Below are 18,833 nucleotides of genomic sequence, written 5' to 3'. Positions count from 1 at the left end.
AAGTGCAACGATAGCCACACTAGGCAGACCCCCACCAGGAAAGAAAAACAAAAACAAAAGAAAACCCGGCAAAAGTATAACATCCCCAGAGGAAACAGGAACCGGCCGCCGCGTAGGTAGGGTGGCTGCACAACACCTTGATGCCCCAACCAGCACGATACCACTCCCTACCCAAGGCAAACAAGGGCCACGAAACCCCAGCTGACCCGAAATGCAGTGTAAATGCCGAGAAGCAAAAATCCCTACGGAAATGGTTTCCTGAACACACCAGTGAAGGGAACCCTAACACGCAGCCGGTCGGCCGAGCGGACAGCACGCTAGACTTGTGATCCTGTGGTCCCGGGCTCGATCCCGGGCGCCGGCGAGAAACAATGGGCAGAGTTTCTTTCACCCTATGCCCCTGTTACCTAGCAGTAAAATAGGTACCTGGGTGTCAGTCAGCTGTCACGGGCTGCTTCCTGGGGGTGGAGGCCTGGTCGAGGACCGGGCCGCGGGGACACTAAAAAAGCCTCGAAATCATCTCAAGATAACCTCAAGATAACGCAAGGGTAGTACTCACAAGGCACCTAGGGAAGAATGCCCCTAAGTGCATGCAAACATGGCAGTGATGAGTAACACCGTGCCAGCACACATAACAACACTGCAGTGTCCCCCCACGAAGGCAAAACACCGTCTTGGAAATTGAGGCCAGAGAAGACATCTACTCTGGACCATTGGGGGGGCCTCGTAGCCTGGTGGATAGCGCGCAGGATTCGTAATTCTGTGGCGCGGGTTCGATTCCCGCACGAGGCAGAAACAAATGGGCAAAGTTTCTTTCACCCTAAGTGCCCCTGTTACCTAGCAGTAAATAGGTACCTGGGAGTTAGTCAGCAGTCACGGGCTGCTTCCTGGGGTGTGTGTGTGTGGTGTGGAGAAAAAAAAAAAAAAAAAAAAGTAGTTAGTAAACAGTTGATTGACAGTTGAGAGGCGGGCCGAAAGAGCAGAGCTCAACCCCCGCAAAAACACAACTAGTAAACACATCAGCAAATGAACTGGAGTGCTGCATAGCCAGTGAGAGGAGGTTCGTGGGGGATCCCCCTCCCCTCTTAGGGAGGGCTGTGCAGATGAGCAGCGGTGGAGTGTGACGTTTACTTGTTTCCTTGGGATTGGAGGGAGTTTTGCCTCTCTCTTTTCGGTTTTTAGTTGTAATTTTCTTACCATGCGCGGTTTGTTTATGCCTACCTTTCTGGGTGCCCAACCCCAGTCGATGGAAGAGATGGAAAACCCCCAACCACAGAGGGGGGGGGGGTTTCTTGGGCCATTGCGCCCTGAAACCTCTCTGAGGGGGGCCAGGTTCTGGCTCGTGGTCCCCGGTAGGTCGAACTCCATAGAGTAATGCCCTGATCTAATATATCACACATTAGCCCGATAACTCCAGGGAGCCGAAGGGGCTCCCCTCAGAAAATCTACAGAAAATCTACAGAAAATCTAGTCGATATGAAGAGAGACTCCAAATATCATCAGAAATAAAAAACTAAATAATGTATTATGTGAACTATAAGGCATCCAGGCCAGGGATACCTTATTAAAATGAACATTACAGTACAACAAATAAAACAATTTATTTATTATATATATCCTGATATTTTTTTACACAAAAATCAAATGACAAACATACCTGCTCTATGGGCTGGATATTCAGTGTGTAGACCATTCACCGACATAAAGTATTGCCACTTAATGGAGGGATATCTTCGCAAATTCATTATAAACACTGAAAATAATAATGATTGCATTATTACCAGTGCACAGCTCAAAAGTCAATAATTTCCTATTACAAAGGTAAACATAAATAGTGTCATTCGTATCAAAGCTACTGTATGTAAGGATACGAATGTCATTCCTGCCATTCATATCCTTACATAACTCCATAGCCAGCCCAATGCTGATACCCCCTTCAGGTATTTCTACTGTCATATAGCTCCATATCCTACACAATAATGGTATACATCATCCAAACAATGTACCATCTAATTGTGTTCACCACTTTGCTCTCGAGTTTCATTCTTCTTCAACTCCATTATCACTTCGGCAATTATTAAGTCAGAATCAGATTTTCCATAGCGCTATGCTAGAAATGAGGAATGCATTCCAACCACCAAAAATCAACATATACACCCCAAATTTTTGTTTACAATATAAAAACTTTTTTGTTTACCTTGAATAATGAAATTGTGTTTCTTGTCTGATTTGATGCTTTTTTAAAAAACAAGAGAAGTATATTTACTATACAAGGATGCGGAGATACATGAGCAAAGATGCATCACCAATACACTTCCTGAGAAAATCCACTAAGGCTGTGAGGTGGGTACAAACCTAAGACTAAGGTCATTGCCAAGCTGCGTACTCTATACAAGCCGCAATACACTTCCTCTTATCAGCCAACATTGAGGAATTATTCCTCTATAAACAACTGAAATATCTAAAAACAATAGTGCCTCAATAGTACTGATAGTAATGTGGGGACTCAGAACTGACTTTGTATTAGTGGTACGAGGGGTAGGGATGACATAGGGACTTGAGAGGCCATTCAGAAAATCAGATATCCATAAGATGGTATAGAATGGCATGGTTACACCATAAAATGTATCTTAGCATAATGTAACAAGTATGTAATCACACTGCACAGTAAAAAACCAGCATTAAACGTAATGAAACGCCCTTTTCTGGGCGAGACCAACGGCACCCCAGAGCCAATGGGCTGATATGAATAAATTAGACTCTGGCATCAGTCAATGCACATGAAGTCATAGGCTTGCTGGGGACCACGAGCCAAAACCTGGTACCCTCAGAGAGGCACGAGGAGCAATGGTCTATAGAACCCCCCCCCACCCTGAGAGGTTGGAAGCCTTCTATGTCTGCCATTGATCGAGTCAGGAACCCAGAAACGTAAGCACTTCAAAACCCCAATTCTGGTTAAAATATTGCTACTGAAAGCCAAACTAGTGGATAGAACTCCCCAAATGAAAACGAGCAAACGAGCATGACGTCACCACGTCACTATCTGCGCAACCCCCCCCCCCCTCGAAGGGAGAAAGGGGAGCCCCAGACACCCACGCCGGCTATCCACACACCCTAGTTCTGAGGCCGGATGTCAAAACACGCGAAAAACCGCTGACTGGAGGGAGGGAGGGATGTCAGGGAGCCTCTGGGTCTCACTCAGAAAATTTCATTACATTCAACATTGGTTTTCTGAGGAGAGCCCCTTCGGCTCCCCGGAGCTACTTAACCAAAGATAAAGGAAAAGAAGGACTTACCCGGGAGGCGGCTGCCACTCGCTCCTCAACTTGAAGTCAAGACAACTGGCTGTAACCTGCGCCCCAAGGCTACACACACCCGAGAAGGGTCAGGAACATGAACAAGATACCATGTGGCCAGGACCCTGTTCAACCTCCAAAAGCCTCGTGCCCGAATGTCAGCCCAGGACATATTACCAAAACAGCAGCCAAAGCCACGAGCTTACAAATGTTGTGGACATGGGGATAGACCGCAGGCTGGCTGGAGAGAATAATCCTACAGATGACCTGAGAGACCCTCACCCAGGTAAAGGGAAGAAGGGAAACTGGGTCAACCCAAAGCGCGTACCCTGCCACAGAGGCCATGTTGCGCAAGTAACAGTGAAGAGCCGCAACTGGGCACAAAACCTGATGCACCCCCGGCCGAACCAACCAAGCATCAACAACCCAAGGACCCTTCCGGAAAGCACAAGTCTCATGCTTCGCCAGAAAAGGAGGAGATGGCTGCAACCGAACAAACCGACCACCAGGACCGAAAGAGCAGAAACCTCTGCACCAGAGGAGAGCATGAAGCTCCCCGACCCAACCCCCAAAGGCAAATGCCATCAAGAAAAGAGCCTTAGAAAAGCAGTCCTGAACCGAAGGGGCCATCACAAATTGAGGAGAAGAGAGAAAAGAGAGTCACCTAGTCTAAAGACCAGAATGGCTCAGATAGTGCATTAGCAGGCCGGAGGTCAAACAACGCCTGAAAAAGCTTGCAGAAATGACATCCACCCCAAACGCATGCATAACAGGCTCCGCCAGCGCTGCACGACATGAGGCGACAGTACAGTATTCGGCATGAGATGATGGCCCTGAAACAACCAAGAGAGAAAGGACAAAACAAACTGATCAGAAATCAAGGCAACTTACAAAGAGACAAAAAGTGCCAAAAGGACCGCCAAAAAACTTCATACTGCCACCTAGATGAAACTCTCAGGTGAAACACCATCAATGAAGTCACCTGATCACCACACAAGTGGTGATAAACCCGCATCAAAAAGACCAGACATGAAGAGTGGAGGAGAAGTTCAAACCAGCCATGTACCAGACTGGACAATTCTGCTGAAAGAGGTGGAGCCGCAGGAAGACCCTCGGGTTCATACACCGAGCCAGAAGCGCCTGAAACCAGGGCTGTGCCGGCCACCAAGGGGTCAACAAGGCTACAAACAAGCAAACTAAAAGCTAAACCCATGCAATGTGCGCAATCATGGGAAGGGCCACCAAAATCATACAAGTGGTCCTACAGCCACACCAGGCAAAACAAAACAAAAGAAAAAGAAAATCCCCGCAAAAGCACAACATCCCCAGGGAAACAAAACAGGCCGTTATGCATATATAAGACAGCTGCACAGTACCTTGTGCCCCAGTCAGCAACAATACTACCTCCTACCCAAGATCAAACAGGAATAAGAGCAACCTCAGCTGACCCCTAAGGGCGGGCAATTACCGGGTAACAAAAGAACCATGAGGAAGTAGTCTCCCGAACGACTCATGGAAGATAACCCTAAACAACAAGGGCAGTACTTACAATGCACTTAACCTTTAAGTCGCTTATGGCCTTTTGGCCTGCAACATCGCCAGGCGCAACAAAAAAACCAGCGTTGAATATAATGAAACGCCATTTTCTGGGTGAGCCCCGGAGGCTCCTTGGAGCTTATCGGGCTAATGTATGTTATATTAGACCGGGACATTAGCTAAGGAGTTCAGACCTACCAGGGACCAACGCCAGAACCTGGCCCCTTCAGAGAGGTTTCAGGGAGCAATGGCCCTGGAAAACCCCCTTACGGTTGGGGGTTTTCCTTATCTGCCATCAACCGGGGTTAAGCACCCAGAAAGGTAGGCATAACAAAACAAACCCCACATGGTAAGAAACTACAACAAAAACCGAATAGAGGGGTAGAAAACTCCCTACAATCCCAAAGAACAATCAATCAATCAATTTACTGCCGCGCCGGTCGTCCGCGCAGCCCCCCCCTCCCCCTCCGGGGTCCCCCCCCCTCCCGGAGGGGGAGGGGGGGACCCCGGACCTCACTGCGCCGGCTGCCTTTAGTTCGGAAACTAGGCTTCAACCAACACGAAAAACCCTGCTAGCCGGTTGGGAGGGAGGATAGCCAGGGAGCCTCCGGGGCTCACCCAGCAAATGGTGTTTCATTACATTCAACGCTGGTTTTCTGTGGAGAGCCCCTACAGCTCCCTGGAGCTACATACCCAAAGAGAAGGAATTAGGGACTTACCCGGGAGGCGGCGGCCACAAACTCCTCAACACGAAGTCGAGACAACTGGCTGCAACCTGCGACCCAAAGCAACACAAGAACACAGAGGAGCAGGGACGTTCACCAAATAACGGGCTGCCAGGACCCTGTTCGACTTCCAAAATCCACGCGCCCGAATATGAGCCCAAGACATGTTACCAAACACGGCAGCCAAAGCTGCAAACTTCCGAATGTCATGGGCGCGAGGATAGACTGCAGGCAGGCTAGACTTAATAACCCTGCGGACAACCTGGGAGACCCGAGCCCTGGAAAAGGGAACGAGGGGAAACCGGATCAGCCCAAAGCGCATACCCAGCCACCCCGGCTGAAGCACGCAGGTAACGGCGAAGTGCTGCAACCGGACACAACACATGATGCACCCCCGGCCGAACCAACCAAGCATCAATAACCCACAGACCCCTCCGGAAAGCAGCCGTCTCGTTCTTCACCAGAAAAGATGGAGAAGGCTGCAAACCCAAGTACTCTTGTGTGGTGTGCGAGCCAGTACCACCCTAGTACTCCTGGCTCGCACACAGCCACACAAGAGGGAAAACGATGAACCAGCAAGACTCCACCTAGTCTTCACTCTGAATGACTCCGACATAAAGGAAATTGACTTCGAGGCCCCAGTAGGAATGAGCGATCACAGTGTACTGACATTTGAGTATCTGGTCGGAGAAGGGTTAAAGTACTCGAGGAAGGGAACTGAAAGCAAAAGGCTAGCAATCCGTAAGGGAAACTATGAGATGACAAAATTCCTAACGGATATAACATGGAAAACAGAGCTAAGGGAAAAAACGGCCCAAGACATGATGGAATACATCACACAGAAATGTAAGGAGGCAGCAGAAATGTTTATCCCAGCCCAAAAGGTAAAAAATGAAATGCAGATGAAAAACCCATGGTTTAATCAGAGATGTAAGCTAGCTAAGCAAATAAGTAAAAGAGCATGGAGAAACTATAGAAATAACAGGACACTTAAGAGCAGAGAAGGATACCAGAGAGCCAGGAATGAATACGTCAGGGTGAGAAGAGAGGCAGAAGGGCCATATGAAAACGACATAGCAAGCAAGGCTAAGACCCAACCCAAATTGCTACACAGCCACATCAGGAGAAAGACAAGAGTGAAGGAACAGCCTCGGGGCATCCGGGGCCTGCAAACAACCAAGAGCGTCGCAGCAATCTACAACCAGTAAGCAACGTCACAGCCGCCTGCACCCGATTATCATGACCAGTGGCCTGGGTGAAAGGGAGTACGTACCAACAACACTTGCCGTACAACTTGGGTCAAAAGAACAATGACCCAACAGGCAGCATGGCGGAGGCACAACCGGTGAGTGTCACCCTGAGACAAGGAGACAGATCAACCGTCAAACTCGCAGGATGCGAGAGGGACTCCGGGGACACATCTATATGACCACGGAGCCCCCGTGGGGTTTTCCAGGGCCCTTAGCTGTTGGTACATGCTAAGGGAAGCCGAGGCAGGGTACCGCGAACCGGCGCTCAATGCTACCAACAAACTGCTAAAGCTGAACCCCCGGGACGTGTCCACTCACGGGGGCCAAGCGGGGAGTACCACCAACAGAAGGAATCAAAAGAAATCACCTAGAACAGGAATGGGGGACCATAAAGGCAGAACCCCCCCCACCAGGCAAAAACAAAAACAAAAGAAAAACCCCGCAAGAGGACAACGTACCCAGGCGGAACAGAGCCGGCCGCTGTTATGGTGAAAACTAGCTGTGCAGTACCCCGCGCCCCTACCAGTGACGAAAACTACCACCTACCCAGAGACAAACCAGGGTAACAAACCCCCAGCTGACTCCAAAGGCGGCCCAGTACCGAGCAGTAAAGGACACAGCGGAGGTAGAACCCAAGGTGACTTGTGGAAGGTGGCCCCAAGGGCAGTACTTACAGGGCACCTAGGGAAGAGAGCCCTAGGCGCATGCAGCCCGAGTACCGTGGAATCTTACTTCTGGCTAACACCCCACCGGTAGAGACAGTCCACACCACAAGGCACAGAACTGAAACAAAAACCGGAGTCAGAGGCACTCGACCAGCCAGTAATTCCATCAGCCATGAACTGCCAGTTGGATCGCCGGCGTGGAGGGTCTGGGGCTCCCCCTTCCCCCTCCCGGGGAGGGGGGGTTGCGCAGATGGTGGCGCAGCGACGTGATGACGTCATGCTAGTTAGATAATTTTGTTTGGGGAGTTCTGTCCACTCGTTCGGCTTTCGGTAGCAATATTTTTACCAGAATAGGGGTTTGTTTTGGGGCGCCTACCTTTCTGGGTGCCTATCCCGATCGATGGCAGACATAGAATGCTCCCAACCACAAGGAGGTTTCTATAGGCCATTGCTCCTTGTGCCTCTCTGAGGGGGCCAGGTTCTGGCTCGTGGTCTCCGGTAGGCAAGAACTCCTAGCACTTTGACTGATGCCAGAAAGTTATACATATCCATTCAGCCTGGATAGCTCCGGGGAGCCGATGGGGCTCCCCCCAGAAAAGCTAGTGGAAGATCTGGAGCAAAGGAACTTTGTGACAACACCAACATGGTTTCAGGAATAGCAAGTCATGCCTCACAGGATTAATTGAATTCTACGACCAGGCAACAAGCATCAGACAAGAAAGAGAGGGGTGGGCAGACTGCATGTTTTTGGATTGCCAGAAAGCCTTTGACACAGTTCCACACCAGACACTAGTGTAAAAGCTAGAGATGCAGGCAGGAGTGAAAGGGAAGGTCCTCCATTGGATAAGGGAGTACCTAAGTAACAGAAGACAGAGAGTCACTGTGAGGGGTGAGGTCTCAGATTGGCGAGACATCACCAGTGGAGTGACGTCTACTGGTGACGTCTCATGGACCCATACTGTTTCTTACATATGTAAATGATCTTCCAGATGGTAAAGAATCATTCCTCTCATTCTTTGCTGATGATGCAAAAATTATGAGGAGAATTAAGACGGAGGAAGATAGTATGAGGCTACAAGATGACCTAGACAACCTGAATGAATGGTCCAACAAATGGCTACTAAGGTTCAACCCGAGTAAATGTAAGGTAATGAAACTAGGCAGTGGAAACAGGCGGCCAGACACAGGATACCGAATGTGGGATAAAGTCCTTCATGAAACGAACAGAGAGAAAGATCTGGGAGTTGATATCACACCAAATCTGTCTCCTGAAGCCCACATCAAAAGAATAACATCTGCAGCGTATGCGAGGCTGGCTAACATCAGAACTGTCTTCAGAAACCTGTGTAAGGAATCAATTAGGACCTTGTATACCACATATGTAAGACCAATCCTGGAGTATGCGGCCCCAGCATGGAGCCCATACCTTGTCAAGCACAAGGCGAAGCTTGAAAAAGTTCAGAGATATGCCACTAGGCTAGTCCCAGAACTAAGAGGCATGAGTTGTGAGGAAAGGCTACATGAAATGCACCTCACAACACTGGAAGACAGAAGAGTAAGGGGAGACATGATCACTACCTACAAAATTCTCAGAGGATTTGACAGGGTAGATAAAGATAAATTGTTTAACATGGGTGGTATGCAAACAAGGGGACACAGGAGGAAACTGAGTACCCAAATGAGCCACAGGGATGTTAGAAAGAACTTTTTCAGTGTCAGAGTAGTTAACAGATGGAATGCATTAGGCAGTGATGTGGTGGAGGCTGACTCCATACACAGTTTCAAATGTAGATATGATAGAGCCCAATAGGCTCAGGAATCTGTACACCAGTTGATTGACAGTTGAGAGGCGGGACCAAAGAGCCAGAGCTCAACCCCCGCAAGCACAACTAGGTGAGTACAGAAGAACAACACCACTTTGCACAGCACTGCTCAAAAGGATGGAGCCAGAGTCGATCAACAGCCACAAAACACAACAGCCTCTGAACCGAGATTGGGTAGTCGGTGCGAGAGGTCTGGGACCCCCCCCTCCCTTCCCTCTCCCAGGAAGGGGGGAGGTGCCGCAGACAGTGGTGCAGCCGCTGTGGTGACGTCATGCTTGTTTGCTTGTTTTCAATTGGGGAGTTCTGCTTGCTAATTCCACTTTCAGTTTGCAATTTTTAACCAGATGTAGTTTGTTTTGGAATTCCTACCATTTTGGGTGCCTGACCTGGTAGATGGCAGACACAGACTGCTTCTAATTGCACGGGGGTCTATAGGCCATTGCTTTTCGTGTCTCACTTGAAGGGGGAGGGGGGGGTCAGGTTCCGGCACTGGTCCCTGATAGGCCTAGAACTCCATCAATTGATTGTTGACAGGTCTAATATATACACATCAGCCCGGTATAGCTCCGGGGAGCCAAAGGGGCTCTCCACAGATATGACATCAATGCATACTCGAGGATGAAACTAACCCTAAAGTCAACAAGGGCAATGCGGGCAACAATTGGGATGGCTGCTATGATCAAATCAAATCACTCCATATTGCATCAAGGAGAAATTTTGCAGATCTCTGCCATACTGTAACACTGCCAAGGACCAGGGATGCAAAGCTAAGGTCAAAAGACCATACACAGATCAACAGGTCCATTGTCCCAGACTGAAGTACAGTATGATGAAGATAGTATGCTTCTAGGAACAGATTTTCAGCAACTCCATCACTGATCAGCAAACCCAGTAGTCAGCTAATACCCAAATCCCTGGTAGATGTTAAAATGGAGTATGAATGAACAACATACAGTCAGAAAAACTCAAGAGCACTCAAAGACTTGTACACTTTACCTAATCAATGCTACCAAGCTGAGGCTCAAGTACAGAAATAAACACATAACAATAATATCGACTAACAACTGAAAAGTCTATCCCTGCCCACCGACTTACACGAAGCAGTCATCAAGTACACTATGTACAATGGGCCAGGTTATGGGTTTGTCTCTCTGTGAATGGACCTCGGTCTAGTTATTCAAGGCTAAATTAAACGACTATACAGGAACTGTTGGCAAATTATGACATGTTAGTGTCAGTATGTCATTCTGCCTGACTATGCATAATACTATCCTTTGAACACAGTGAATCCTACCTTAGAAAGCCAAAGATAATAATTAAATAAATATCAGTAACTAACTCTCTCTCAGGGTGTCAGGAGTTGCATAAAAGTCCGCTGGAAGAGGATGATCTCCTGAGCCAAACCCAGAGTCACACCACAGATCCTCGTTGACACGAGTGCCAAAGTGGCTTCGGTACCTGAACAAAGAAGAGTAACATTAATATAGCTTAAAGAAGAAAGTTAGTACTGTACTCTATCTGCACTTGCAGGTGTTGAAGATAGGACAAAGAGCAGCAGTTGTTGTAAAATTCAATTGCAGTATTTTTTTTTAAGTTCATGAGTAAGGATCAGTGTAGCTTTCATATAAATTTCTTCTAATTTTATTTGCAGACATAAGAATGCATAGAAAAACAAAGTGATACTTACTCGAGATAATTATCAGGGATGAGGCAACAAGGATAATATTTTTGTTCATCAGCATAGTTGCTTTCTTCCTCCAGTTCTCTCTCCTTATGCTGGCCATAATAGCTCGCCATTAACTCGGACATTTCTTCTATGAGACCGGAGTACAAGGTAAACTTACGCTCCAGAGACTGTATCATCTGAAAATAATGAATCACCCAGTACACATACTTGCCAAACATGACATTACAATGACATATGAAATAAGCCTACTAAGAATAAATAAACAAACAAATTCTCAAGGGCCATGATGAGGGTTCGAATCTTCGTCCGGGATGATCCCAGACGCGCCTTAGTCGATTGCACCACGACATGGTAAAAGAAATGCAACCGGGAGTGCTACTGCCCTCATGTGGATCCAGCAGCCTCTCCGAGACACAAACCTGGGTTTTACACAATTCCCCCATGCACCGGGCTCTGTCAACAAGCTGTTCTACCTCTTTGCCCTTACTTAAATACACACAGAAATCAAAATAAAGTGATACATCAAATGAACAAATCCACAAGGGATGAGGGTTTGAACTTACATCCGGGATGATCCCAGACACGACTTAGTCGATTGCACCATGCCATGGCACCTCATAATTGAGGATTTGTTCATTTGATGTATCATGCTATTGTGATTTGTGTGTGTGTGTGTGTGTGTGTATTGAAGTATGGGCGAAGAGGTAGAACAGCTTGTTGACAGAGCCCAAGTGCATGGGAGAATTGTGAAAAACTCGGGTTTGTGTCCCGGAGAGGCTGATCCAGTCTGAATGGAGCTGGATCGTCGAACCCCGAGCAACCCAAACCCACCGCAGCGAAAGCCAGTCCACCCACACTGTGCTGCGAGCCCAATGGAAGGACGGAGCCCACCGCCCCTGGCCAGCCTGGTGAGCACTGGTCACAAAGCCCCAGCCAAGAGATGACGCATCCATGAACACATTGAGTGAGGGATTGAGGAAGCTCCAAGGTACTGAACCCTGAAAAACCCGAAGAGGAAGCAGGTGATGCAACAACTGACACAAGGCCCGCAGGATCGAACCCAGAGGTCATGAAAGAGGCAAAAGGGATGTTCCCAACGGAACCAGAACAGACGCCGAAGCCAGACCCGACCCGGTGGGTAAACCAGCACAGCGAAGTTCAAACTCCCTCACAACCGCTCGAGCAACTGCCAAGTGACAAAAGACCATCACAGGAACACCTGAAGGCAGGACTGCCGCCTCAGAATTGGCACAGAGGGAATACACATGGAAGTGGTCCGAAAGCCCCAAACAAGGCCCAGTGTTACACATCGCTCACCTTGGCCTTGTGTGTGACAGGAGTTACAGATAAACAACGGAGGAGTATGTTAATGATCCTTTAACCCCAAGCCGCGGGTCTTCACTGCCCTCTACTGGTATACCGTTGACCAAACCCAGGGAGCTCTCCAAGTCATGCTTCAAGTACGGTCACCACTACTTGACCTAGGACCCAAAGGGGAGAGGAAAAGGCCCAGCGCACACTGCTCGTGCTCGATTCTGCAATGTGCAATACCCCCACAGGGCCTGCCCACCTACACATGCAAAATTTTGCCGGACCTCCGGCTGTTACCTCAGTTCTCGCCTTTTATTCCAGTCGCGAGCTGGGTAATCTCTGCATCCCAGCAACACTTTTATTTCAACTGTAATACTGTACAGTGTTGCCACCCAGGGGTCTCTTTTTCTATTTAATACCAGTACCAGTGTGGTGTAATCTAATATCATTTGTTCTAAATGCTCAATGAGATGGAGGAGATATATAAAAGTGATAATATAAGAAAGTACAGTTTACTGACGATATAACTACATAAACAAGAATGAAGTATGCATATGATATATATGCATACTTCATAGTAGTAGTAGACAGCAGCGCTTTTCTGGTGACCGCAGGCAACTCACGTCAGCTGGCCAAGTTTAAAGGGGTCTTACTCCCCCTTCCCCATTAAAGCAGCTACACCTCCCGTAGACACACAGTTCTCTCGACTCGGCCACTCACGCCATTCGCTGTCTTCACCAGGTAGTAGATAAGATATGCAAGCTTCCCTACAGCCTAATCTACTCCGAAGAATCAACAGACATTCTAGTAACAACCTATATATATTTCTAGGCCTATCAGGGCACCTGACAGTTTAGTGGACAGTGCTTCGGATTCATAGTCCTGAGGTTCCGGGTTCGATCCCCGGTGGAGGCAGACACAAATGGGCAAAATGTTTCTTTCACCCTGATGCCCTTGTTACCTAGCAGTAAATAGGTACCTGGGAGTTAGACAGCATCAAGGGAAAGTGGGGGGGAATAATGATCTACCCTAACATATCCTACCCTCAGACGCTTGGACTACGATTGTCATCGTGGTCCTCAGCCCCTCACGTCGTTTCTCGGGACGTGGGATAAGGGAAGATAGAGGAGAGGGCACTGTAACACCAGCCAGGTCTGAACCTGAGGTAGAACCAGATGGGACTTCTCCCAGTTCACCAGGAACCCAAACCCAGTGAGCTGGGAAAGAACCACCCCTCTGGTGAGCAGACAAGCACACTGGCTGGGAGCCCACACCAACCAGTTGTCGAGGTAGGTCAACACTCGAACACCTAGCAGATGTAGTTGGGCCAACACGAACCGAGTAAGACGTGTGAAAATGTGATGTGCCAGAAGCCGGCCAAATGGAAAGCAATGAAAACAAGAAGCATGCCGCTTCACCATGAAACCTAACCAGTCCATGAACCCTGGATAAATAACTGATTATTCATGTCCATAAGGGACAGACACACCATTCAACAATCCAGCAGTTCCGACGGGACAAGTCCAGAATGAACCAAAGAACCGTACAGTCCCGTTCTGGCACAGGAACAAGCAAGAAACCCACTTGAAGGACATGGTTATTTTGACCACGCCCAGGAGCACCCACTCCAAGATGACCTGACGGGACACAGGGAAAGAAGCCTGCCCCGCCAGCCCAGAGACTCCGAGAAGAGGATGAGCCACCCAACACCACCACAGGCCGGAAAATACGACCTGAAACGCCCACGAATCATGGGACCAAGCGTGGGCAAACAGAGCCAGCCTCATCCCCATCGCCTCGTCAACAAGGCAACCCACGAAAGGGCCAGCGCCCCTCCCAGAAACCAACCAGTGAGCAGAGTGAGCACTGCGCTGACCAGACAAAGATGGCCCTGGAGGAGGCACTGGCACAAAAGCTGGCACCAAAGGCCCACCTCAACAAGCAGAAACTGGAGCCCAAGCACGACCACAAAACCTGTGCCAAGCCCCAAGAAGCAGTCTGCAAGCCAGGAAGACCCAGGAACCCCAGAACGCTCCCAATATGGGGACGAGGGCCAAATGCCAGGTCGCACAGGAGGAAAACCACCAAGGGCCTGCCGAACCTCCACAAGGGAAACCCAAGAGGAAGAAAACTGAAGAACACAAAGAAACATGGGGTGAGGGGAGAGCCCTAACTACCACATTTGCCAGTGAAGAACGCACCACGGAAAGGATGGGCAAGACACATGACCCTGACAACCCTGGTGAAAACAGCCAAAAAATCGAACCGAACACCAAGGGCCGAAAGCGTGAGAACTAGCAAAGCATACATGGCAAGGACACCGGGCCCAAAACCAAGGCCCAGAGCCCAAACACAGATAGAAAACACAAGACCAGGCAAAATGACCAACACCCAAACATTCCCAGAGGAAGAGATAGGGTAGGACGCCCCAAAGAAAGAACAAAACATAAAGATGGCAACAAGAGGAGAAAAACTTCAGATGTAGGAAAAAAAACAGTGTTGAATGTAATGAAACGCCATTTTCTGGGTGAGACCCGGAGGCTCCCCGGAGTTTATTAGGCTGATATGCTAATGTCAGACTTTGGCATCAATCATGTGTTTGGAGTTCAAATGGCCTACCAAGGACCATGAGCCAGAACCTGGGCCCCCCTTAGAAGAGGCAAGGGGAGCAATGGCCTATAGAAACCCCCCCTTTTGGTTGGAAGAATTCTGTGTCTGCCATCGACCGGGTCAGGCACCCAGAAAGGTAAGCATCCCAAAACAAACTCCTATTATGGTGAAAATATTGCTACCAAAAGTCGAACAAGTGGATAGAACTCCCCCTAAACGAAACGAGCAAACAATCATGACGTCACACATCGCCGAGCCGCTGTTAGCGATGCTCCTCCCTCCCCAGGAGGGGGGAGCCCCAGACCCTACACACCGGCTATCCACCCTTCAGTTCTTAGGCTGGATGTCAAAACACATGAAAAACCACTGACCGGAGGGAGGGATGCCAGGGATCCTTCTTCTTGAGGTTATCTTGAGATGATTTCGGGGATTAGCATCCCCATGGACTGGTCCTCGACCAGGCCTCCTTTTTGTTACACACCCCCAGGAAGCAGCCCGTAGCAGCTGTCTAACTCCCAGGTACCTATTTACTGCTAGGTAACAGGGGCATCAGGGTGAAAGAAACATTTTGCCCATTTGTCTCCACCTCCACCGGGGATCGAACCCGGAACCTCAGAACTACAAATCCGAAGCACTGTCCACTCAGCTGTTGGGCAACAGGGGAGCCTCTGGGTCTCACCCAGAAAATGGCATTTCATTACATTCAACTTTGGTTTTCTGGGGGAAGCCCTTCGGCTCCCCGGAGCTAACTACCCATAAAGGAAAAAATAGGGACTTACCCTGGGAGGCGGTCGTTGCTCACCCCTCAACTCAAAATCGAGACAATTGGCTGCAACCGCCGACCCAAAGCGACACAGGCCCGGCTGGGCCCAGAGACGTTCACAAGGTAATAAGCAGCCAGGACCCTGTTCGACTGCCAAAACAGCGGCTCCCAATTGTCAGCCCATGACATGTTGCCAAAGACAGCAGCAAGAGCAGCGAACTTACGAACGTCATGGGCACGGGGATAGACCACAGGCTGGCTAGCCTTAATAACTCTGCGGACGACCTGGGAGACCCGCACCCCCGAACAGGAAAGAAGGAAAACCGGATCAACCCAAAGTGCGTCCCCAGACACAGACCCCCCAGAGGCCAATGCCAACAGAGAAAAAGAGCCTTGGAGAATCAATCCTGAACTGAAGGGGGCCACAACAATCCGAGGAGAAGAAAGATAAGAGAGCACTCTGTCCAATGACCAGGACAGCTCAGGCGGCGCATGAGCAGGCCGGAGGTGAACAACGCCCAAGACAGGTTGCAAAACGGTGCAGAAGTAAGATCAATACCGAAAGCAAGCTGAAGTGGCTCAGCCAGCACCACACGATACAAGGCGACAGTGTTAGGTATAAGGTAACGGTCCTGGAACAACCAAGAGAGAAAGGGCAACACCACCCAAACAGAAAGCGAAGAACAATGACGAAGACGCAGGACGAAACGGAAGGACAGCCAGGAAACTTTGTGCTGCCGCTGAGACAAAACCCGCAGGTGGGACACTAACAAGGAAGCCACCTTATCACCACAGAGATGATGATAAACTCGAGTCAAAAATACCACACGCGAAGACTCGAGGAGAAGATTGAACCAGCCATGTGACGTTCCGGTCTGATCTGCTGGAAAAGGCGGAGCCTCAAGAAAACCTCCGGGTTCAGACACCGATCAAGCAGCGCCTGAAACCACGGCTGGGCCGGCTACCACGGAGCCAAGAGAACAACTCACCCCTGGTAAGTCTCCAAGCGATTCAGGACCTGGAACAACAGCTGAACCAGGAGAAAGAGGTACAGGAACCCCCACCTCGACCAGTCCTGCCGAATGGCATCGACCCCGACGGCCTCGTAGTCGGGAAAGGGCGCCACATACAGGAGAAGGCGCCGCGACCACTCCGACGTGAAGAGGTCCACCTCGGGGCAACCGAATGTCCGGCAAAGTCAACTGAAGGAGTCGGCATCAACCGTCCATTCTGTGGAGAGGGGGAACGAAACGGGACAGGCCGTCGGCCAAGACGTTGGACACTCCCCACACGTGAACTGCCAGGAGAGTCAATCCCCAAGAACTCAGCAGATGAGTCCCCCGAAGCGACCAGCCCCAAAGAGCCAAGGACTGCATCGAACCCCCTTGGTTCAGGCAATGAATCACCGGGGAGCAGTCCGAATGGAGCTGGATCGTCAACCCACGGGCGACCCGAATCCTCTGAAACGCAAACCACACCACCGCGAACTCCCGCATCATATCGTAGGCTCGATGGAAGGACGGACCCCACCGACCCTGGCCGGCCCGGTGAGTATTGGTCACAAAGCCCCAGCCGAAAGATGATGCGTCCGTGAACACATCGAGCGAGGGCTCAGGCAGGCGCCAGGGCATCGAACCTCAGAAAAACCCCAAGAGGAAACCGGCGACGCAGCAGCCGACGCAAGGCCTCAGGGGTTGAATCCAGCAATCGTGAACGAGAGAGAGACGGAAAGGATGTCCTGAAGGAACCAGAACAGCCGACGAAGTCAAATCTGACCCAGCGGGTAGACCAACATCGCAAAGTTCAAGCTCCCGCACAAACCCTCGAGCAACCGCTGGGTGACTCGGAAGCCCCCTCAGAAACAGGCGCAAGCAGGACTGCAGTCAGAGGAGAGACTCCGGAGAAAGAGACAAGGAAGCAGTCTGAGAGTCCCACACAAGACCCAGCCATGACCGAACCTGGGAGGGCACCAGATGGGACTTTCTCTAGTTCACTAAAAACCTGAACCCGGCGAGCTAGGAAAGAACCAAATCCCTAGCTAGCAGACAACTGGACCAGCTAGGAGCCCAAACTAGCCAGACTTCGAGGTAGCCCAATACCTGAACACCTAGAAGACGCAGACGGGCCACGATGACCCGCGTAAGGCGTGTGAACACGCGAGGCGCCAGATTCAACCTGAATGGGAGACAACGAAAGTGGTAACCTCGACGCCACACAACAAACCGAGCCAGTCCCTGAACCCCGGATGAATCAGGACGTGCCAATAAGCGTCCCAGAGGTCCAGGGACGTAATCCAAGAACCGGCTCCATCAGGAGCCAAATCTGAGAAAACGTAGTCATCCGAAAGGAGGGGCAATGAACCCAGGGGTTCAGACAGGACAAGTCCAGAATGAACCCCAGGTCCGCACAGTCCTGTTTCGGCACTGGAAACAGACGGGAAACCTATCTGAGGGATGACATCGTTTCGACAAGGCCCAAGCGAACTCACTCCAAGACGACTCGACGGAACACAGAAGAAGCAGCCTGTCCTGCCAGCCTCGTACCTCCCGAAGGAGGAGGGGCCACCCAACGCCACCGCAGGCCAAAAGACACGACCCGAAATGCCCACAAATCACGGGACCAGGCGTGAGCGAACAGCGCAAGCCTCCCCCCACATCGCCCTGTCAATGGGGTGAACCGCAAAAGGGCCGGCGCCCCTTACAAAACCCAGAACCCCGCACAGGGCGAACACTGCACCGACGAGCCGAAGGCGGGATTTGAAGGCAGAGCCATGCCCGAACCTGGCCCCCGTGACCTACCACCATGAGAGGAACCCCAAGCCCTGGCATGACCCCTCTGGGTAGGCCCCCATGGGACCCCCCCGGAGAACCAACAAGTCCAACATCAGACGGCAACTGGCCAAAGCAACCTGAATATACTGCGCACTACAGCGACAGGAGCAAAAAGCAGAGGACAAAAAGCAGAGGACAAAAGGGCGAAGACACCCTAAGAGCCAGGGCCCAGGCCGATTCCAGAGAGGTGGCAAGCACCGCCTGTCAACACGTGAGCCGGGAAGCGTAAAACTGGGCAACCACATCCCGCAAGATCGGCGCAAACAGATTCAACAAGGCAGCCGATGCGCGAGAAGCCGAGCCCAAGACACCAAACCCCGGAGCGGCCCCGAGCGC

At 50.3% G+C, this 18,833-nt stretch overlaps 1 protein-coding gene across 3 annotated transcripts in view; it reads right to left on the bottom strand.

The window, feature by feature from the left end:
• The window catches only part of LOC123763916 (VWFA and cache domain-containing protein 1), a 135,750-nt gene that overhangs the window by 95,634 nt on the left and 21,283 nt on the right, over positions 1-18,833 (bottom strand). For all 3 annotated transcript variants that reach the window (XM_069330179.1, XM_069330180.1, XM_069330181.1), the window contains exons 5-7: positions 10,983-11,158; positions 10,635-10,753; positions 1,658-1,753 (exon numbers count right to left, since the gene is read on the bottom strand). In XM_069330179.1, the coding sequence (XP_069186280.1) occupies positions 1,658-1,753; positions 10,635-10,753; positions 10,983-11,158 (391 nt within the window). The remainder of the gene's footprint in view (positions 1-1,657; positions 1,754-10,634; positions 10,754-10,982; positions 11,159-18,833) is intronic.

This window comes from Procambarus clarkii, chromosome 23 (assembly GCF_040958095.1).
Source record: "Procambarus clarkii isolate CNS0578487 chromosome 23, FALCON_Pclarkii_2.0, whole genome shotgun sequence".
In the NCBI taxonomy this organism is placed as follows: Eukaryota; Metazoa; Arthropoda; class Malacostraca; order Decapoda; family Cambaridae; genus Procambarus; species Procambarus clarkii.
The sequence above is the reverse complement of the archived record's forward strand: the minus strand, read 5'-3'. Positions and strand labels throughout refer to the sequence as shown.